This window comes from Lasiodiplodia theobromae (genome assembly GCF_012971845.1).
Source record: "Lasiodiplodia theobromae strain AM2As chromosome Unknown scaffold_25, whole genome shotgun sequence".
NCBI classification, from domain to species: Eukaryota; Fungi; Ascomycota; class Dothideomycetes; order Botryosphaeriales; family Botryosphaeriaceae; genus Lasiodiplodia; species Lasiodiplodia theobromae.
This window is the reverse complement of record NW_023336458.1, coordinates 285971-308117: the sequence shown is the minus strand read 5'-3', so window position 1 is coordinate 308117 and position 22147 is coordinate 285971. Positions and strand designations below refer to the sequence as shown.

Below are 22147 nucleotides of genomic sequence, written 5' to 3'. Positions count from 1 at the left end.
GTTGTCTGAGATGAGAGGCTACAATAGCGTGCTGGATCAAGCTATCCGGTCGGGGAGAAAGCAACCTTTTACACATGAGGCTTGAGGTACGGGCCGCCTCAGGGAGCTAAGACTTCTGGGGCTGCATCATGCAGTTCCACCTACGCAAGGCACCTGCCATGGAGGCGGTAAGACGTCTATTCGAAAATAGACCTATCATAAGGCTGTGTGGAGATCCGCTATACCCGCTACATGATGTGTGCATCACGGCATGCCGCCACATCGGACTTAGGAGCCTATTCTAGGCCGTGGCTGAGCCTCCACCAACTAGTGGATAAATCGCTGGGCTCCGCATTGCTAGTGCTTTGGGGGCGGAAAAGCGGGCGGAGCGGCCCCCATGGTCCTAGCTCTGCTTACGCCAAGCCCGGCGATATAAAGGCTTGGATCCCGCAAATAATACCATGCCGTTGGGAGCTCGGACGTGTTGCGCTTTTTTTCCTTCGATGCGAACGTGAACTTGAGCCTCATAATGTGGAGATTAGCCCGGAGGGAGCGAGTGTGATGCAAAAAAGAAAATCCACACTTAACTTAAAACGGCATCTGGGGGCCTAAAGCCACACCACTTAGTACTTAGTCACCCACCTAGTCTATCTATAGACACTGTCACGAGCACGGGAAATAATTTGCATTTTAGCATCCCGTCCCAGCAACGGGACGGAGCGTGTTGCCGATGGATTTGCACCCTGGAAAAATGCACCCTGCATTACGCGAGAGATGCGCGTTACCCGTCGACCTCTACGAGAAGGCCCTCTCCTGGTATTTCGACAGCGAGGAATTCAACTGTTGGTTGAAGAAGGATCGAACATGGCACTTGCGGTGTCCTGGTGGGCCCGGATCGGGTAAGGTCTGTTCATGTCGACTCCAAAACCAGAAGCAAAAGCCGTTCTAATTCGGTTACCAGACTACGCTAGCAGCACTGGCCTCTGACTTTCTAAGCAAGCGATTTGAGAGCAAGCCTGACGTTGCAGTCGCTTCGGTCTTTGTCGTTGCCGACGTCGATGACAGCGGTGAAGACGCAGCGGCGTTTGTGGAGAGCGTCCTGGCCAGCCTCTGCCGCCAATTTCGCAGGGATACCGGTGCCAATGCTTGCGCGGCGGACGAAATTTACCGTGCATACGTGGCGGCGTGCGAACGCGGTGACAGGTTCTCCCGCCGCATCAAACTCCTGCGGAAGGCTTTGTACGCTCGCCTATTGAGCCTCGATCAGGCTTTCCTAATCGTTGACGATTTTGACCGTTGCGGCGATGCTATCGAGATTTTCTTCGAGGACGAATTCGCCAGACTTCGCAGGCACGGCCTGAAGATTTTCGTTACCTCACGCATCGTGTTCCAGCGGACCGAGCATAACGCCTGGTGTGATACCGTCGATGCAGATGAAGAACCATGCCCCAGCCGTGGAATCAGTGTCTACTGGAAATGCAAGAAATGTTACTTGAACGGGGTTGATGATGATTATGTCATCTGCGAACAATGCATGTTGCGAGGTGAGGGCTGCAAGACTTGGTACGTCAGACAGCCTTCCGGCGGAGATGAGTACACCAAAAACCTTGCTAACAAACATGAACAAAGCGGACCGGGATCCGAGCTCTACGAGCCATACTCCTACCTCGAACTAGACCTCTCCATCGACCAGGACATCGCCACAGACTTCACCTGCTGGAGCCTCGAAGCCGAGCACGGCGACCTCGGCCTCGACACCGACAACGACAACAAGCCCCCCCTCTCCGCCCTCGGGCGCGTGCTGGTCAACCGCGGCGGGCCCGCCGTGATACGGGACCTGGTCGAGTCGATCGCGAACGACGCGATGAACAACCTGACCTTCGCCAAGCTGCGGCTCGACACGATCCGCGCCGCGCAGTCCATCGACACGGTGCTCAGGGTCGGCGATCGCCTGCCTGCGAACCGCATCGCCATGTTCGGCGCCGCCATCAAGCGCATTGCGGGGCAGCCGCAGCCGCAGAGCCGGCTGGGCTTGACGGCCATCTCGGCGGCGGCGAATCACTTCAACGGCAAGTCGTTCAGGGAGCTGGAACGCGAGCTGCAACGGGTCGTTCCACGAAGCGGTGGCGATCACGGCTCACGGCATTACACGGTGCAGGAGGTGCTGAAGGCGGCAGGAGGATTCCTGATGCTCGACAATTCGACGGATCAGGTTGTGGCGCCGTACCATGAGTCATTTTTCTTGTACGTGATGGAAAAGTACGACGAGCTGCTCGTGTGGACGCACGGAGACTTGCGGTATGCCATGCCGCCGAGGTCGAAGACGATGGCGCAGTTGGGCGCGCAGAACCACGTCAAACGAGCGCCGAAGGGCCGTGGAGCTCCAGCTGCGAGGAAAGACTTCAAGGGCGTGGCTCCGCGTGTGCCGCTTGACTTCAGCAACAAGATGAAGCTGCGCAGGCAAGGGACAAGCATATTCTGAGTGCCTGACATAAATTATTATTCGATGACTGCATAGACTGTTTGAGGTTTAGACGAAAGGAGCGTACCTATTTTTACTTTCGGCCCCCATTTGGGCGATCAGATGAGTTCCGGCCCCCAACGTGGCTACACATGCGGTCAGCTTTTAACGTCTGTGCAGCCGCCTCCCGCGTGACTACATTTGCTCGACTGACACCCCAATTTGTATTTGGGCATCTGTAGATTGATTTTGCAGGAACTTCCCAGAAGAAATTCCATCAAGTGTGCACTGTTACTATTAGCTTGACTCTCGATGTTTTGCAAGTACTGCAGGGAATCCGTCCTCGAGTCGACGCAAAGATGGGCTTATCACCACAAAACCTACCAAAACCTTAAGGCGAGTGCTGTCGCAGAAGAGCCATGTGCATTCTGCCGTGTGCTGTATGAGGACGTGCGTTTGGCCGCCGAGGCCTTCGACGAACCGCTCTATCGATGGAGCATCACCAGGCCAGCGGCCATTCGGGAAAGCCAAGAACCCGTGGTCATCACCTTCAGGCCGACCCGGCCTATCAAAATCGCGACGCCGACCGACAACATACGTGAGGAATTCCCGCCGGAGAGGGAATTCTACATGTACCCTGAGACTGGTGAGCCGAATTAAACAAACGAGAAGAAGAAAAAACAAAACAGAAACATGCAACTCACGCACCCCTCCAGACCTCACCACCCTCCTCCCCTCCTCGCCCCTCGGTCCAAGCACAAACTCCCCCCAATCATGGACCCAAGTCTCCCACTGGCTGCAAACCTGCCTCTCGTCCCACCCACGCTGCAACAAACCCCGCGGGCCAGACAGCTTCGTCCCGACCCGCCTCCTCGACGTCCAGCACCCGCTCCCCGGCTACATCGGCCTCGTCGAAACCAAATCGCACCCAGCCTTCACCAACCCCTCCACCCCCTCCTCCCCACCCCCCGTCTACTGCACCCTCAGCCACTGCTGGGGCCCCTCCCCCTCCTTCCTCCGGCTGCGCGCCAGCAACCTCACGTCCTTCCTGCGCCACGGCATCCGCATCGGCGAGCTCGGCAACCTGAACTTCGCGCACGCGGTCGAGGCGTGCCGGCAGCTGGGCGTGCGCTGGCTCTGGATAGACTCGCTGTGCATCGTGCAGCACTGGGTGGATGGCGACGAGGCGCCGCCCGACGACGCGGCGCACCGCGCGCTCGAGGAGGCGGATTGGCACCACGAGGCGCCGTTTATGCACCAGGTGTATCGGAATTCGTATTGTAATATTGCGGCGGCGGATTCGGCGGATGCGGAAGGGGGGTTGTTTAGGGAGAGGGGGGAGAAGGTGGGGAGGGACGGTGGTGGGAGTGTGACGTATAAGGCGGCGAGGGGGGAGGAGGCGGATGCCGTGTTTGGGGATAGGACGTGGCGGGTTGTGTCGGGGGATATATGGCAGACGGAGCTGCTGGGGACGCCGTTGTATGCGAGGGCGTGGGTGTTCCAAGGTACGTGAAGCTCTCTCGTCGACTTCCCAGAGCGGTTGAAGGAGAAGAGAAAGAGATAAGACCCAACACCAAACCGCCAACCCACTAACGCCCCCCTCCCCACCACCAGAACGCATGCTCTCCCCCCGCCTCCTCCACTTCACCGCCCACCAACTCTTCTGGGACTGCGCCACCCTCAGCGCCTGCGAGTCCTTCCCCTCCGGCCTCCCGCAACCCCTCGACGCCCCCGCCGTCACCGACCGACACTGGCGCGCCCGCCTCCTGCAGGCCTCCTCCAGCACCACCAACGCCGACCACCAAAAGATGCGCGACACCATCAACGCCCCCCTCGCCACCGCCACCGACATCTCCCTCGAGCAATTCTGGCACACGGCCGTCTCGTCCTACACGCGCTGCGCGCTGACGCGCTCGTCCGACCGCGCCGTCGCCGTCTGGGGCGTCGCCAAGCCCTTCCGCGACAGCATGCTGCGCGAGCGGTATGCCTACGGCTTGTGGGAGCGCGGGCTGGAGGAGCAGTTGGCGTGGAAGTTGGAGAATGTGCCGCTGCCACATCAAACCCCCATGACAACGACGAACGCTAATAAACTGAGACCGACGCACGCGGGCCCCGCCTCCGCACAGCCGCCGAATCCGTTTCCGTCTTGGTCGTGGATGGCGGCGGCGGATGTTGGTGGGCCCGTCGTGCTGGCGGACAGACTGCCGGGGCGGCGGTCGTACATGGTTAAGGCGCATGATGGGGAGAGTGTCGTTGCGTTCGAGTTGGCGGCTGGGTTTCGCAAGCAGCGGGTAAAGGCCGAGACGAAGTTTGGGACGTGGGAGGAGCAGTTTGGGGAGTGGGATAAGCGGATGGCGGAGATAGAGAAGCATGAAGAGCGGAGGCGGAGGATGGTGGTGGTAGCTAAAGATCCGACGGCAGCAGCAGGAGCAGGGCGGAAGTTGGGGAGGATTGGGGAAGAGGAGGAGGAGGATGAGGGGGGCGAGGGAGAGAGGGAGGTAGATGAGGAAGAGGAGGCGGAGAAGCTGAGGGACGAGCATCCGCAGCTGGCGTCGAACTCGATTGCGTTGTATGGCTACGTTAGCCGCGCCAGGTGCGTGTATGATGCGGAGAGGGAGGATTACAGGCTTGAGATCGAGGGGTGGGAAGAGGATCAGTACCGGGTAGAGGCCTTTCCTGACATGGTCCTCGAGCACGGTGCCGTGGTCTATTTTATGATCCTGGCTGCCACTGCTGAAGTCTTCGAGGAGGAGGGCTGGGGGGATGACTACGACGAGGAGAATGAGTATGATGAAGATGAGGACAATCAAGACGACGAAGATGAGGACGTCGAGGACGTCGATGCCGTCGAGGCCGTTGAGAATGGCGATGATGCTGTGGAGGATGACAGCGACGGTGCTGCTGAAGAATTAGACCCTTTGTGCGATGGGGTCGGTATCATACTACAGCCCGCTGAAGGAGAAAACCACTTCCGCCGTATAGGCGCTTTGCGTTTCGAAGCGACGCAAAAAATAATGGAGTCGACCTATCTCCAAGTAGACACGGAGGATCTCAAAGGCTGTGATGGAGAAAGGAAATATAAGATCTGGTTGGATTGACGATAAAATTGGAAATGTAGACGATAGATGTTAGAGATAGAGAAATGAAGCCACCTGTACAGAAAGAGACTTACTAGCCCATCACTCTAATGCGCCAGAAAGGTGACGTAGTGCTGCACGTATATCAGCCCTTTACCCAGGATCATCTGTGAAAAAAAAACCTTGCCACTGTCCCGAAATGTGAAAAGCAAACAGTGTCTGAAGAACTTTCTCTTTCCTCCTCATTACTATTCTCTTGCTCCTTTTCGAAACTACCGGCGCTATCTTCCCTTGTTGATTCTATTCTTTGCAGCCGGCCTTCCAAACACGATTCTTTTTAATTTTTTTTGTTCTTTCGCTCCCGTGTTGCCCTTTTTCCCTCCTTACTTCCTAACCCAAAAGTAATACGGTCCCGCATCCTTCAAATTCTTCTCCTTCGCCTCCAGCAGAGCCATGAGCGTGTTATCCGAAACGCGGCGGAAGTGGTCGATGATTGGATAGCAGTCGAAAATGAGACTGGTCGAGACGACGCCATTGAACTTGAGTTCGCGGAGCTGTGGATGTCCACGGTCACTATGGCTGCGAGTGTAGTAGAGAATGAAATGATTATGAAAGTAAAGAGATGAATATTGAATGATTGGCCGAGAACTGAAATGTAGAAAATGGATCATGAAATCGTGCTCCTCATGCAGAGTATATGGAAGATACCACGACGAGAAAGCCGAAGCATAGCACGGAGAAGAAGTCCTGTCCGACAACACATAGAACCAAAATAACAACGCCTTAAAATGAAGATAAAAGAAGAGACCCAAGACAAAAAAAAGAAAGGAAAGAGCAATTCACATACCTGCGCACCCCCCCAATAAGTACTCACAACCCTCTTCCCATCATCCGTCCAACTCATAACCGGCAACACCTCATCCACACTCTTCACCACCATCCCCGCCCACCGATAATTCTCGAGCATAGCGTGGCACGGGTGCATGGGCTTCGGCTCGGCGCGCGGGTCGTCCGTATCGGACGGGCTGTAAAAGTCACCGCCGGACCAGTCGCCGAGCAGGTCTTCCGGGGCGATCGGCTCCAGCGCGTCGAACAGCGACGACAGCTCGCGCACCGACGGCGCGCCGCCCTCTTCGATCAGCTGGAGTATGCGCATTTCCGGGCTGTTGGTAGGAGCGCGCGCTTCCCGGCGCGAGCCTTTTTTTGCTTTCTCCGCCTTGTTGTCCGTTTCCTGGGAAAGGAACGGGCGGAGAAGGCAAAAAAAGGGGCCGGGGTGCATTTGATGGTTAGCCGGGGTGTGCCTTGCTGGGGTGGTGGTTTGGAGAAACGAAGGGGAGGGGGAAAAAAAGAAGGGGAGTACGGGTGGTGGGGAGTACGAGTGGGGCACGCGGAGTGTTATTTTGGGTTACGCGGGGGGGAGATGATGTGTTCGGGGAAGACGGGAATGAAGGGAACAGAGTCAGGGGTGCGATGGGGCACGAGTGATTCATGTGGTGGGTTTAAGGTGTGGAGGTAGTTCCGGGGATGGTGGGCGGGTGCTCGAGGAAGGGAAAAAATAACCAAAAAAGCAAAAAAGTAAAAAATAAAAACAAAAACACGGGCAAGCTACAAGGTGTTTGGGTCGACCCACGAATCCATGGCTGGTGTGGTAAACAATTGAATGACACACGGCAGCGCTTTTTTGACAATAGCAATTGCTTTCTCTCTCGCTCTCCGTCTAGTGGTAGTAGCGGGGGTTCTCGAAGTTCAGCCCTGCGGTGTCGTGGCTTCGGTTCGGCGCGAGCTGAAGCAACAGGCGTGCAGCGAGCGGCGGCGACAGCGGGAGTTCGGCTCGTGTAGCGTGTGTGGGCTGTATGTAGATTGTATGCAGGCGCAGGCCCCGCTTACGTGCATAAAGTCTGGGGAAGAGGGGAAAAAAGTAGCAGGCAGAAAAAGAAAACAAAAAATGGGCAGTGCGGAAGAAAGTTCCTCTCAAAACCCTGTCGACCAGTGGGAAGTGTGCGAAAAACAGAAGTTGCTGGAGCTGGCGCGATCTCCTCTCTTTTCTACTCGTGACCCCTCTAAGAAAAAAAGGATGAAAAGGTTCCGCTGGGTTGGTAACTGGAGGCTTTTCCGGGCGGATACCGTTTCAGGGTCACGTTTCTCTCTTGGTGGAAGAGCGAATGAAGCCCGGTCCCGGGGCGTGTGGCGGGTTGGTCCTGGTGCCTGGCTGCCGGGCGAGGGAGGCACACGAACAAATGGGCCGGGTGGGGTGGGGGGGAAGGGAGGAGAGTTGGTTGCGCGGACCCCCCGGCGGCACGGGTTGGCGCGGCCGTTGTGACTTCGTCGCGTGGTAAATTCGCCGATGCATAGCCGATTGCGTTAGCTACGGTTGACTAGCCCGGGCCCTGCCAATAGCATCCCCAAGCTTCCTCCTTGCTGGTCGAACAATGGCGTCGTATTGACTCCTCCCCTTCTACCTCTCCCTGCGCCGTAAGGAACCGGCCGGCCAGCCACCTGGCGAGTCAGGATTGGACGGCCGGCCGGCAGGCGATATCGGCCCGGCGGAGCTCGCTCCTTAGCGAAGGTGGAGAACTTAGCCACTGCTCCGGGAATGTGGCATGTTTTTCGACTCGGGCCTGTGGCGCAGGTGTTGAAGCTCCTCGCGGAATCATGTCGAATAAGGCCAGCCAGACGTCCATCCATCCATTTCCCAAACCGGCATATGCCCCCAGCACCACCACCAGGTGCCTGAGGTTTCCCGTTTCGAGCAAGCGGGGTTGCTCGGGAAGCGCGCCCATTCGCCCATTCGACTCCCGAAAGGGGCGGTTCCTGCCGTGCCAGACGCGCCTCATCCCGCCCGTTCCCCCCGTGCCGCGTCTGCCATCATTTCGACGGGTCGATCCTGCGGCTGTTCGCCGTCTTGAATCGAGATCGTATCTGCCGGCCGGCGAAAAGCCGCGCTTATCATTTGACCAGCAATCAAATGAGCGTGATTCAAAACAGCGGTCCACTGACAGGGTCCCTTTTGGGCGTGCTGCATATACGTACGCTTAGGGAGGCATGCGGCAGAGCATTAAGCGCGCGCAACTAGCGGTGAAAAGCAAAAGGATGGTGGGGAATAGCAAAGCGCATAATAAAGTCCTCTCGATTGGAAAAGCGGTTGTCCTAATTGAGTCAGGTGGAGAGAAATTTGTAGGTGTAGCTGACTTCTGAGCGGATGCAGTTTCTGCTCTATTCAGCTGACATGTTCTCTGCATTCTGGGCCCGCGTTCGTATTCGGACCGTGAAGAGAATCCAGACCTTGGCAGAAATGGACCATGAGTGTATGTCAAGGTTAGGATAGAGCTGCTATCAGGAGGTGGTCCAAGAACCTCGGGCGGAGCTATTTCCGAGACACTAGGGTTTGGTGGACCATGCTCTGTATACGCAAAGAGGCATTCGTCCAGGCAGCGAACAGTTCTGAGACCGAAGGTGCACATGAGGACCAATGCAGATCTTTGCTCGGGCAGCAATTGATACCGACAGTGCGTCCTGAGTCCTGAGTTCCATTAAGGTGTAGCACTTATCCTGAGTTTCCACTGCGGCGCAGCACATCCCCGGCAAGCAAGTCCACATTCATCAAGGTTCGGGGAAGCTCCGGAAGAGGATTGCGTCAGAGCGTGGGACGTCGGGGACACTGCGGTTATGTCTATAAAGCACTTCTTATTTCCGTTGGATCGCACGTTGTAGATGACTAACTGGAGTTAATGATTAGTAGTTCAGTTCGATGGTGTAGCACGGACACTGACTTCAGAGCAATCGTGCGGCTGGATCTCTGCTCTCGGCAAATCGAGCAAGGGCAGCAAGGGTTCCTTGCAGATGCAACGCTACCGTGCTTGCTTGCCACGGACGCGGCGCTGCTGATCGTTTGGATTGGCGGGGGACACGGACGCATCTGCATCAGGTGATGTTTTAGTGGAGAGAGAACAGGGAATGCAGATAGGCCGACTACATAGTGGTAGCAACTGCGGCGCAGAACGATGCCTGTCTCCTGAGAGCGATCACTGACCAGGCGGCATGTAGGTGGTGTCGGAGGTCGCCGCCCTATTTCTGCAGCTCAAGTGACCAGGCGGTGGTAAGAGGTGTAATGTCTTTCGGAGCGTCGCCTCTGAACATGGTCAAGCCTGAGCGCATGCTCAACAACTTCAGACGTCTAGCAAAAATCCCCGCGGGTATGCGGGAGCGGAGACGGCTCTTTGCGGGTTGTGGCTGAAATTTCGGCCGATTGTCAGATGATGGAACATGTGAAAACTTCTGGAAGTGCGGAGCAACGGAGACTCCATATGGGGTTCGGCCGAGGAAGAAACGTCCAAAAGCTATTTGAATGAGAGCGTGCTGATGCGATGAACAGATGTGGGTTGATAGTGATGGTCAAACAAGGCATAGGCGTTCCATCACATCCAGGAGCGGTAGCAACCTTGGCGATCAAACCTTATTGGCCAAAAGTCGTATCGCGTGCAAGCATGTGCCCTACCAAGACTTTAGCCATGCCTATAAGAGATCCCTCTGGATGATTCCTTCAACGGTTGTCAAGCTGTAGCGCGGCCTTGGAGGCGCTGTGAAACCCAGGACGCGGAAAAGCTCGGCTACATCCGGCAACGATCCGAAGCGAAGGGTGGTCGATCGCTGAGGGGCGGGGTCGTTAATTAATGGGCGACCGGGGACGGTTCCAGCGACGAATGGTCGTGCAGCGAGTCGGTCTGACGTTGGGTGTTGAGCGTTGCGCTTCCCTTGGAGCGCCGCTATTGCTAGCCGATGCTGAGTCAGCACTATTCCGTCACTATCAACATGCGTCAACACGCTTTTCATCCACAACCAGAGAAAATCAGGACATCACCAAACCAAGCAAACGTGAGGACAATTATATATAGATTGCGGACACCCGGTCCAATATCTACAGAAAAAATGGGGAAATTTTCCAGTCGGAGATTTTTTGCCAAACCCTACATGATTCCATAAGGCAGAAAAGGTGCCTGAAGGGCTTCGAAACTTGGAGTGAAAGCGCTTAGCAAGCCTGGGCGTCAGCCTCGGTGTACTTGCAAGCATCGCTGGGGCCGGAGCCGGCCTCCTCGGGCTCGCTGCCGTCGGTGACACCGGTGTACTCCTGGCAGACGGTGTCGACGCTGGTGGCGCAGGTGTTGGAGATGGTGGCAGTGTCGCCCATGTTGGAGTTGATGCCGACAAGAACCTTGCCGGACGTGGCGGTGACACTGTCGACGGTGATGTGACGCTCGGGCATGTCGTCGCAGTTGCCGCAGCTGCGGTAGAACTTGCCGAAGTCCTCGACGAGGAAGCCCGAGACGGCGAGGGTACCGCCACCGTTGTGCTGGAGGACCTTGTCCTCGGCACCGCGGGCACCACCGCCGATGATGTGGGTGGTGTCGGAGGCGCCCTGCTCCTTGATGGTGAAGGCGTCCTCGCAGACGGCGGTCCACCAGACGTTCTTGAGCGTGCAGCCACCGAAGCAGTGGACACCCTCGATCTGGTCGGCAGCGATGATGACGTTGGAGAGGGTGGCGCCCTCCTCGAGCATGAAGACGGCGTCACTGTCGCCACCCTCAGACTGGCCGGTGCAGTCGACACCACGGCCGAAGGCCTTCATGCCACCGTCGAAGTTGCCAGTGACGGTCATGGGCTCGGAGAGCTGGCTGGTGCCAGAAGAGGCAGGGAAGCCAGAGGCGGCGGCAGTGGCGCCAGGGGTGACGACCGGGGTGGAGCCAGAGCCGGGAGTAGTGACGGGAGTGGCAGCGGCCGCGGCCAGACGAGCGTTCTGGCGGGCGTTGGGGAAGCCCCAGGCCATGCTAGGGTCGCGGGGGACCATGAAGGCGTTGGTGGAGGCAGCCATGGCGGCGAGGCCGAGAGCGATGGAGTACTGCATTTTGATTGATTGGTTTGTTTGTTTGTTTGGTTTGGCAAAGTTGGATTGGCTTTCAAAGATTGAAGTGTGGAATGTCCGTCTGGATGGTCTTGCACAGCAAGGAACGAATGAAGTAGAGAACTGTTGAGGTGAACCTGTCGAGGAAAGCTTCAAACGAGCGAAGTCACAGCTCTTTAAACACCATCAGGAGCCCAGCCATGACAAGCATTTTTGCAAACACGAAAAGTACAGGCGATTCTAGGTGGAGAGTTCCGTGAAACGCTCAAGTGGAGATCAAACAGAGTCAGCATCTATTGCGTAGCCGGCGGGCTGCCAAGACAACGAGCGACTAGGTGTCGAGGGCGTCGGTAGGTGGAATAACACGGGAAACAGTGAAGAAACGCCGGGAGATTTGCGGTTGACGGCTTGGCGCTTCGGGTTCATGGACGGAGCAGGGTGTTGAAGCATGGGCATGCAGTCTTGGCACGGCTTGCCGCTGTTAAACAGCTGTTTAGGCGGGCTAGGCATTCATCAGTTCGAAACATCGGGACGTGATATTGGAGAAGATCACAGCAGTTTCAGGAAGCATTGTGGTGGCACAGGCAGAACCTGGCCCGCGGCAAGGATCTACCCACACCCAACGCGGACAATTAGGCGTAGCCACCAGCACGCGGCCTTCATTTATCGTGGGACAGACATCAATATAGATCGGACCCACCCTTAGGTCCCCGGGCGGAGCGTTGGGAGACGGTGAGGAGGGCGGAGAAGCTATCGGAGCTCGCAGTCCGTCATTCCACCGTCAGGCCGTCAGCGAAGTGCGGCGCGTAGCGACATGAGGAGCGTCAGGGGCGTTGCCAGCAGGGTGTTTCAAGGCCCTGGGATGGCTGGCAGATGCAGCTGAAAGCGTTAGTGATCTGAGGGCGGGAGCTGGAAGCGAGCGGTTTTCCCAGGGCGGAGCGGAGTCTGGGCCTGCGCCCGACACGGCAGAGCTGCGAAACGGCGAAGCATGAACTGCCGAGAAGAGCGGCACAGCGCTGGTGTTTCTGCACCAGACGCCTTGAAACGCCCGCAACGGACGAGAAGCTCGCCACTCCGTTCCGCGGGCGTCGGAGCCCAGCGTCCCGAGACGGCAGCCGCGCGGTGCACGTGACGTAATTCGGACGACTCGCTCGGATTTGCAGCCTCTCCGCCCCCCAACCACTCAGAGCCTCTATTTCCGCCCACGTCAACCCGCGTCGGTGCGATAACGCGTCGGCCCCTAACCCGATCGACAGCGCAATGTTGCATCCAGGTCATTGCTGTGGAGCGCGGCACTCCTCGAATGACGCGCTTTTATCGCCTGAGGTGACGGTACCTGCAGCTGCGCCTACTCGTACACCGTAAACGCCGTGAGCGGTTAGCCTCAGGCACCCTCTCACGCCCTCCTTTGTCGCCCGCCCACTGCGCGCCTGTCGCTCACTCACCACACTCCAGCCTGCCCGCTGTCTCGTCCAAACTGCAACACCATCGCTTTGCCATCATGTATACACCCACTCTTGCGCGGCCATTGCTGTTCAGCGCCGTCCCCGCCCGGCTAAAGCGAAGTGCGGAGTCATGTCAATCGCTAGCCTTCCCCGCGCAGAGATATGGCCGTAGCAGGTGAAGGTTACAGTCGGCAAACCAGGTAAAGTGGGAGGCGAAGTAGATATCAAAATGCTACCATCACGTCCCTTTGCTGTTCAATTGCGCGTCTCTTGTTTTTCTGCAGCCATGGTGCTCCCGACATTTGGTGCTGCTTACCTTCTAGTGGCCGCCGTGGGCTGTGCGGCTGCCCCTTCACCACTACATGGCCGCAGCGCAAACACCAGCCAAGTGAGCATTGCAGATCTCTGCTTCACGCTGCAAAACTGATATTCAGCAGGCCGTTTCCATTCCGCTCACCCAGTACCTCAACAACAGAGCGTTCGGCAGCTTCCCTGGAGATGCCGACTTCGACGGCTCCCTGCAATCCTACCCGGCCGCCGAGCTGAAGTATTCTGGTTCCTTCATCTCCAGCGCTACTGGAGTCGACTACTTGTTTCCTGCTGCTGCGCTCTCCAATTCCAGCGACAATGTGCTTTGTCTCGGACAGACTGTCCCTGTACCGCCAGCGAATTACCTCAGCGCTCAGCTGTTGGTCGCCAGTGACAAAAGAGACACCATCGTCTCTGACAACATCACTTTCATCTATGCCGACAACACAACATCTGTCCTTGAGATTCGCGCAGAGCCGTGGTGGGCTTTCCTGACCATGTACAAGGGCGAGATCATCCTGCCTTACCGCTTCCTTTCCAATGACACCAATTTCAACACCACCCACGTCTACGAGTGGACCGGCGCCTTGGACCCTACCAAGCAGCTAACTGCCATCTCTTTGCCCTCTACCTCCAATACTACAACCGGCCGTATGCATGTCTTTGCTTTGTCGCTGCGAGGCGCCTCAGGCGTTCAGGTTCACCACATCCGCCCTACCCAAAAGCAGGACGAGAGCGGCGCCGGTGTGCAGATCGTCGAAGTGACGGTTGGTAATTCCGGTCCATCCTGGATACACGGTGATGGCGTTGAAGTGTCTATCGAAGCCCCTGGCGTTGAAACGGTCAGGCCAGCCCAAATCAAACGCCTCCGAGTCGGTGACCAAAAGAAGGTCAACGTCGGGGTCGTTGGATCCACCAATGGGACTGCAGTGGTGAAGCTCTCGAGCAGAAATGAGACGATCACTTTTACTTTCCCTGACACCGAATTTGGCCTAAAGGACTACACCGAGTCCCTTGACAGTCTCACATTGCATGAATCCCCTGAATGGTTCAACAACGCCAAATTTGGTATTTTTATCCACTGGGGGCCTTACTCCGTGCCCGGCTGGGGCAACTCAACCCCCTACGAGGTGTACGCGGAATGGTACTGGTGGTACTCGCACCACCTGGCCGCCGACAAGGCCGACACGTACGACTACCACCTACGCACCTTCGGGCCCGACGTCAACTACGACGACTTCTTCGCCAACTTCACCGCCGCGAACTACGACCCTAAGGCCTGGGTCGACCTCTTCGCCGACGCGGGCGCGCAGTATTTCGTCTTCACGACCAAGCACCACGATGGTTTCGCCGGCTTCGACACCAAGGAAACCTCAAACAGGAACTCCCTCAAGTACGGCCCTAAGCGCGATCTCCTGAGGGAGCTGTTCGACGCCGCCAAAACCTACCAGCCGCACCTGCACCGCGGCACCTACTTCTCCCTGCCCGAATGGTACAACCCAGACTTCGGGTAAGTATACGCGCGCCGATCCCCCCGCCCCACCCCTATGGTGTTTTAGAAAACTAACGCACACGTGACAAGACCCTACGGCTTCGCGCAAAACGAAGGCAACGCATCAACATCCTGGCCCGGCATCCTCGCGACGAACCAGTACACGGGCGAGACCGAACCCTACACGGGCCACGTCCCCGTGGCCGACTTCATCGCCGACGTCATGGTGCCGCAGCAGGAGATCCTGGCCTATGACTACGAGACGGAGATCATGTGGTGCGACTGCGGCGCCGCCAACGGCTCGGCCGCCTTCGCCGCCGCCTGGTTCAATAGGTATCCGTCGGCCACGATGAACAGCCGCTGCGGCATCGCGCAGGGCAGCGACTTCGACACGCCTGAGTACACGACCTTCAGCAGCGTCTCGCCCCGCAAGTGGGAGAGCAACCAGGGCATGGATCCGTACAGCTACGGCTTCAACCGTGCCACGGCTGATGACGCGTACATGAATGCGTCGACGGTCGTAAAGTCGCTGGTTGATATGGTGTCGAAGAATGGGAATCTGCTGCTCGATATCGGACCTCGCGCGGACGGCTCGATCGTCGAGGTTGAGGCGGAGAATTTGCGGAGGGCGGGGACGTGGATTAAGAAGCATGACGAGGCCATCTTTAATACTACTTACTGGTTCGTCACGCCGGAGGTGGGGGATGTCAGGTTCACGCAGAATGATGAAGCGTTCTATGTGCTGTTCTTGGAGGAGCCGGTTGCTGGGGCGGATGTCCTGATTGAGGCGCCGTTGCCGGTGCTGCCGGGTGATAGTGTCACGGTGCTGGGTGAGGGACTGGAAGTGGAATGGGAGGCGGTTGATGGTGGGGTCAGCTTCACTTGGCCGGCGGAGATGGAGGGGAAGGGTGAGTACTGTTGGGTTGTGAAGATTGGATACACCGCTTGAACTCAGTATTCCGTTCAAAGCCGCCGGATCAGGGTTGATATTTGGCACTGATTTTACGTATCTGACGATAAAATGAAACCACTCTTTTAATTTTCCCAACACCATAACATTACTTAAATTTTCATTTTTTACATTTAAGAGTCGTTCGCAACGACAGTGACCCCGTTTTCCGTTAATAGGCATTCAATAGCTGTAGATAAGCAGTACAACTCACGATGACACACTAAAATAGTTCAAAGAGAATCGAGTGTTTTCCTTTTAAGAAAAAAAAACCGTTGCTGGGTCAGTTTTCTAAGGGGTATGCTAAGGTAAGTTAAAACTTCCAGCTTTCTGTAAGAGTTAAGATGCCTGGTATTGACTGTATATACTCGTGGCAACTTTTCCAAGTAGGCTGCTTCTTAAATATCGAAAAACTTGTGAGCCTATGTCTGCCAAATATCTAAATTTGTACATATTACCATCACTTCAGCCCATCTGGAAAATAGACATTGCAGTGACGAGGAATGAACATCACTTTACGCGTGGCTGATTTAGCTACTTTCAAGGTCGATGTCATGCAAAAGAGTTTTATTCAAACTGGCGATGGTCTATTGTCGCCAATTGAGGCCTGGTGTTGCTTGATTCAATTGGAGACTGTGGGATCTTCCATCCGATTTCACCAGCAGATCCCAAAGTTCGACAAGTTTGCACCAACCATTCAGTGCGGGGTTCATGCTTATGCAGCAACGAACGCGAGTAAGCACAGGCATCAACATCTAGCCGTCCAATAGTTTCAGCACGCCGCTTTGAATCCGCTGCCTCGTCGGCGTAGGTCGCGCACAAGCCTATGTAAAACAGCGAAAAGAAAAAACAAGGCATCCTTCTGCCTTGCCTTATCTTACGCAGATCACTCGGTCAGCCGCGGGTCCAGGGCAGTCGCAATCATAAATACAGGTGGATGTCTCATTTCCGATCGTATTTGCCCGACTGTGTTGCATCTTGATCAGACGCCACACCATTTCTCATTCAGTAAAACTGGATCCTTTTCCAGAAACTCTTGTCTCTTCTAGCCCCAGCAAGTCGTGGTAGTGTATGCGTCCTCTTAATAAAAGTCCTCAAGCAATGCTAATATCTCATGGAACATAACAGACAAAAACCACCAAACTTCAGTCAAAGCTCGAATCGCTTGTATTATACTGTCACGGTCTTTTCTCCCAGCATGTATGAAGCTCGAAAATACACTGTTGGTGTGCTTTGTGCTGGAGACCCTACGTATACCGCCGCACGATTTTATTTCAATGAGAAATTCGAAGATCCAGAAGAAGTATCCATGAGCGACGGAAAAAGCTACACAGTCGGTCGTGTTGGCCGTCAAAACGTTGTCCTCGCACGCTTCCTGGAAGGTGAGGACATAACGTACTCGGCAACCGTCCGCGCGAGGTACATGCTCAAAAGCTTTCCAAACATCTCATACTTCCTTATTCTTGGGCTCAGTGGATTCGATAAGCCCGTCCCTCTTGGAGCTCGTCTTATCTCTGAGAAAGATGTGGAAGCTATTCAATCTCGTGGTGAGAGGGGCGATACTTCGAGAGATTATGAGAGAACACTTCGGATCTCTGATGTTCCACAACAAGCGCCTCCAGGGTTGCGAAAGAACGGATTCGCGATCTTGAATGTGCTTCAAAATGGACAGACTCTAGACGAGCTCGTCCGTGGGAATCAAACGGTGGTGAAGATTTACCACCAGTGGCTTGATATAGCCCTTGGTCGATGGCAGTTGCGCATTCCTCCATCAATCAGCAATATTCCGGCTCAATCAAGCGATCCAGAAGAGAATGACGAAGTAAAACAGGCAAGAGAAAGCGAGAAAAAGAAAGGCAAAGGGAAACAGGAAGAAAAAGAGGAAGTCCTAAGCCTGGAATTTAGTGGGTCCTCAACCGGCATTTCACGGTATGTCTCCAGAAGAACCTCATAACGCCCCACATCATCAAAGGCCTGAACCTACAGCTCACTTGGACCTCTTCTAGTGATGAAACTGTTCAAGACTTGAGCCTCCGATCTCGACGACCGCCGGCGCAAGGGCCCGAGTCTGAATCGCATCTGCTATCAGTGCCAACATCCATACCTGAACACAGATCAGCGTGGACGGGTGGGGCTGGATTCAGTCCACCGATTGAAAATCAAGACGCTCTGCAGAATTTTGGCCTCGCACCAATGGGGCTGATAGTACCGAGAGCCCCTCAAACATCAGTTCTGTCCCTTATCTTTCACCGTTCAACACTCGTCGCCGTCCTCCTGCTTTTCGAGTGCCTTAGCGCGTTCATGATCGCTACAGCTGTTCAGAAAACGCGCGAACCTTCTTGCACTCCACGCATTGAGGCGATCACCACCGATGATGGTTTCTGGGTGCTGCTCAGTCAGCTATCTGTACTGGTGATTTCTACTTATTGCACACTCTACGTGGTTTACACTAGCGAAGAGATGTTTTGGCTTGACAGATTCTGGTTCGAGATTTTATTACTTGTCAGCATCTCAGCAGCGGTCTCAGCGGTGGTGATTTATCCATGGAGTTGGAAAATCTCAACGATACTAGGCTTTGTCTCCGGATCGGCCCAAGTCGTATCTCTGGGCCAGGTTGCAGCAAGCTTACGTCCACTTGACGATAGTCTCGTTTGAGTGCAATCAAGTGTGCTAGACTGAATCTTCAAAAAGTAACAAACCAAAAACTTGCCCTTTATATTTTTTCATTCGTGCTTGCTCAAATCCTGATGAATCATGAAAGGGGGCGTAATGTATCTTATTAAGATTGATTTTTCGACAAATTTTTCTACGTATGGTGTTGTCACTAATTGTCTTGTACGTCATAACGTGTTTAGATGTACTGCTAAAAGGATTTACGGTTTAATCAGGCACTGTCCAACTACGGCTGGCAAATCATATTGCATGATCGACTGGTTTTGAGGCTTGACTCTATAGGCAGCTCGTTAAATATGGCATGGAAGTGAGACTGTATGAATACGACTTTGATGGCTGGTAGCAGAGGAACTCAATGGCTTCATTGCCGATAGTTGATTCTGCAGTAACTTGACGACTATCCAGCGGAAAGCCCGCCCAGCAGCGGCACCTTCATCCTTTGGGTTATATTGATCAGAGACATCGCCGTAACGTGATCTTGAACGTTGCCTTAATTTTGAATGTAGCCCTTTTCTACATGCTGGCCTTTGCTTTCCCTTCTTTCCTGAGGGCAAATTGTCCGAGAAAGAAACAAACCAATAAATTGGCCCCGCAATGAGCTGAGATTCGCATCCCGTTCTATGTGCAACCATACGATGACGTGGGCGAATGAGGGCTTCCCACTCCCCTTCGGGGCGGCCCCCACAACAAACCCTCTCGGACGACCCCGGAGCCCGCTCCACGACTCCGAGAACAGCAAAAACAAGATCTCCAATCAATGACCCTTGCGAAAAACCGGATTCACCCATCACCTGACGTTGCAGCAAAATTTTGCCTGCCATCCAATCATTTCGAGCCAAGCAGCGAACGAATGGATTAACGAAAACGCATTTGAAAAGAAGGAAGCAAAAAGGGCAAATCATTGCTGCGCCCCCTCTCCCGGTTGACAAATCGATAAAACGGTCTTACGTGGGCTGCGTAGTGGTACCACCGCATATGCGAGGCTCACCAACCAGCAGCAAGCTAGCACCGCCGTAATCAAAATGGCGTGCAATTCGTCACGCACGCTGCACCTGCCGCCGTTGTGGCAAGGCATCGTGACGTTATCGACAACAAAAAGGAAAAAAGCAGAAGCAAAAGTCGCAATCAAGGCTATAATCGCGAAAATGCGGTTTCATCGTTATCTAGAGGGATAGACTCACCTCTTTTTCTATTTATTCCGTAAGTTAATAAAGTCTCCCGATGATAAGCAAACGCAGGGCTGAGTAAGTAGCAACATGTAGCCCGTGCCGCAGGATCGGGAAGGCCGGCAAGCAGCAGCAAGCAGGGCAAAGCAAGGGTCGGGTCGGTGGGGGCTGGACGGGGAGGAAAGTGTCACGCAAAGACGCTACCCCACACAGGCAGGCAGGCCTGTTGGATCGGAAGTGTGTGCGTCATCTCCCCTTGTCTGGTTTGGGGCCCAGTGAAACAGGGATAAGGTATCCTTCTGACGCCGCCAGCAACCGTCGTCGTCCAACCGATACTACAATAATGTCGCGCAGCTAGAGAAAGGACAGGGAAAAGAGAAAGAAACGAAATTGTCCACTTTTATTAATCGTTGGGTGTAAAATCCCTGCACTACCCTGCATTTTCGCTGGGAATTAGTGTTGCAAAAAGTTAGTTGCACCCTGCTGGCTGGGGTTGGAAAGTCACGCGTTCTTGTTGCCGTTGTTGATGCCGTCTGTCTCGTGCACCGGGTGTCTCTTGTCCAACTGTTGTTTCTCAACAACCCAGCCGTTGAAGTTCTACAGCACGAAAGTCGACGATGACGTCCCCAGCAAAAGCAAAAAAAAAAAAAAAAAGAGAGAGAGAAGCGCACAGAAACAAGCAGACACGACTTCGGAGACCGACGATGCTGGCGGACACACCACCCCCCCAGGTAAAAAAAACAGGGCACCCGGTCCGTCTTAGACAAAAACCCCCTCATCGGGACGGCCCGGAAATGGATGTGCGTCAACCCAGCCCATACCATCGCGCATAAACCTCGTATTCTTCCTCCACCCCCTGTTGCTATACAGCGTAACAGAAAGCAAAGGAATGAAAAAACACCGAGGTGAAAGGTGAGTAGCACCGAGAGGCAAGACAAGAAACGGTTCGTGTGGGGAATAAAGTCGTCAGCGGCAGCAGAAATGGCCCGATCCTACACCGACGTCATAACCCCCGTCTACGCCTTCCTTTCGCTGCTCTGACGTGGGCGCTTAGCCAACTGCCTACCGCTTGTTGCAACAGCTCGCCTCGCTTCTCGCCTTTCGTCTCGTCTCGTTTCGAGAGAGAGCAATAGTAAGTAGTTAGTGGGTGGGCGCTTATCAGAGAAGCTCCGTTTTGTTCGCTTGGCCATTGATTGGGTCGTCGCTTGGGGTAACGCTATTCATCCCGCCTGGCGCGCGCGCGACGGGTGGTTGGACGAATGGGAATTCGAACAGCTGTCTCATCAGCAATCCCTCCCCCCATCCTTTCTCGACCAGAGTTTGTTCGAAAAGTAACAAACCCCACATCACGACCGGTGATTCGTCTGTTTCGTGATGACTGTTCTTATTAAAGCATATAACGAACGAAGCTCATGCGTGTCTGTGTTTTTACTCGGGGTCTATCCCGGTCGGGGACCTGCCGCATCAAAGGGGACGTGTCATTCTCAGATAAGATGATGGGGGGGGTTTGGGCTGGACCCGTTGTTGTCGCACATGGCCCATGCCCGGATTGGGGATGAAAGGCATGGGTATGGGCGAGGTTGTGAGAGAGAGAAGAACAGCTGGCATCAATGGGTCCCAGTCAGACTCGTGCCACGACGTGATGCGATGCCAGCCATGCCCCAGTTGCCAGCCCCGCGGGAAAGAAATGCCTCGAGGAGCAACGGGCGAAGACACTCTGAAAGAAAAACAACCAAGAAGCGTAAGGCATCAATGCAGTCGCGATGAGTAGTAGTCAATCCTACCAGCCATGGTTCTAGATAGACACGATGAGATGAGCTGAGGCTAATATGAGGTAAGCGCAGCGATCTGACAAGAAGAAAGACAAAACGCGGCACGCACATAGAGCACGGGAAAAAAGCGCCGGCCGCCGTCTGTCTACCTTTCTGCGCTACCTACAGACAGTTCTAGAACCAAATGCATTAGCAGAAATGTGCGCAGCAATTAACGTTAGCGCTGCAGAAGTGCGATCTGCACATGCTGGCGTGGCGCAGGTATGGTGCCCAGTTTTTGATGACGATGATCATCTGGAGAGCCGCACGGACAGGGCAGCCTCTCCCCTTTGTGTGTCTGTGTGGCACCAATTCATCGAGTGTGGGGAGAGAGGGGGGTTAGGCGGCAACCTGCAGGAAAAAAGCAGGCAGCAGCAGCATCTCCAAGGACGGAAGAGAAGACTGTCGCACAGCAAGGCGGCCTCACAGCTTGCAGCCTCGGTATCAAAGCTCAGCAGCAGGCAGCCACTTTTCACCAATCGACGGTAGCACGTGTTTACACAAACCCGCAAAGTCTTTTTGAGATAGATGAGAAACAAGTAGAGCCTATTCTTCTCCAGAAATCTACTGCTACATCTGCCTGATTTTTGCGCCTACAAAGGAAACCAAAGATAAATCTCCCCCCCAAACAAGACTCCAAAGCTAAACATGTTGGAAATAAGAGAGAAAACCCCCACAAATATTTGTTTAGCCTTGAGGCAACCTTGTTTGACCAGTCTTCTTTCTGTGATACCGCGTCCCCCGTGTGAGTACAACAAAGGAAAGAAAAATAAATCGCCAGCCGCCAGAAAGTCAGCCGTAGCAAACGAAAGTGAGACAAAGGACTCCAAGAAACGAGTGCAGGACCCCGTAGCGCCTTGTTTGTTGTTGCTGTAAATAAAAGCCGGAT

General features: G+C 54.8%; 4 protein-coding genes across 4 annotated transcripts; 2 read left to right on the top strand and 2 right to left on the bottom strand.

Annotated features, from left to right (window-relative positions):
- Positions 1-730: 730 nt before the first annotated feature.
- On the top strand, positions 731-5538 carry LTHEOB_8092 (Heterokaryon incompatibility protein; the record flags this gene model as incomplete). The annotated part of the gene is made up of 6 exons (XM_035517531.1): positions 731-883; positions 941-1542; positions 1609-2277; positions 2773-3086; positions 3157-3945; positions 4055-5538. The coding sequence occupies 6 exons, from the start codon at positions 731-733 to the stop codon at positions 5536-5538; spliced, it is 4011 nt and encodes a 1336-aa protein (XP_035370639.1).
- Positions 5539-5900: 362 nt separating this feature from the next.
- LTHEOB_8091 (Transcription factor) lies at positions 5901-6673 on the bottom strand (the record flags this gene model as incomplete). Its single annotated transcript, XM_035517530.1, has 2 exons — positions 5901-6071; positions 6365-6673. The coding sequence occupies 2 exons, from the start codon at positions 6671-6673 to the stop codon at positions 5901-5903; spliced, it is 480 nt and encodes a 159-aa protein (XP_035370638.1).
- A 3870-nt stretch (positions 6674-10543) lies between these two features.
- LTHEOB_8090 (Pectate lyase) lies at positions 10544-11416 on the bottom strand (the record flags this gene model as incomplete). Its single annotated transcript, XM_035517529.1, has 1 exon — positions 10544-11416. One exon carries the CDS (start codon positions 11414-11416, stop codon positions 10544-10546), a length of 873 nt encoding a protein of 290 aa, XP_035370637.1.
- A 1728-nt stretch (positions 11417-13144) lies between these two features.
- Positions 13145-15608, top strand: LTHEOB_8089 (Tissue alpha-l-fucosidase; the record flags this gene model as incomplete). The annotated part of the gene is made up of 3 exons (XM_035517527.1): positions 13145-13246; positions 13296-14677; positions 14750-15608. The coding sequence occupies 3 exons, from the start codon at positions 13145-13147 to the stop codon at positions 15606-15608; spliced, it is 2343 nt and encodes a 780-aa protein (XP_035370636.1).
- Positions 15609-22147: the final 6539 nt, after the last annotated feature.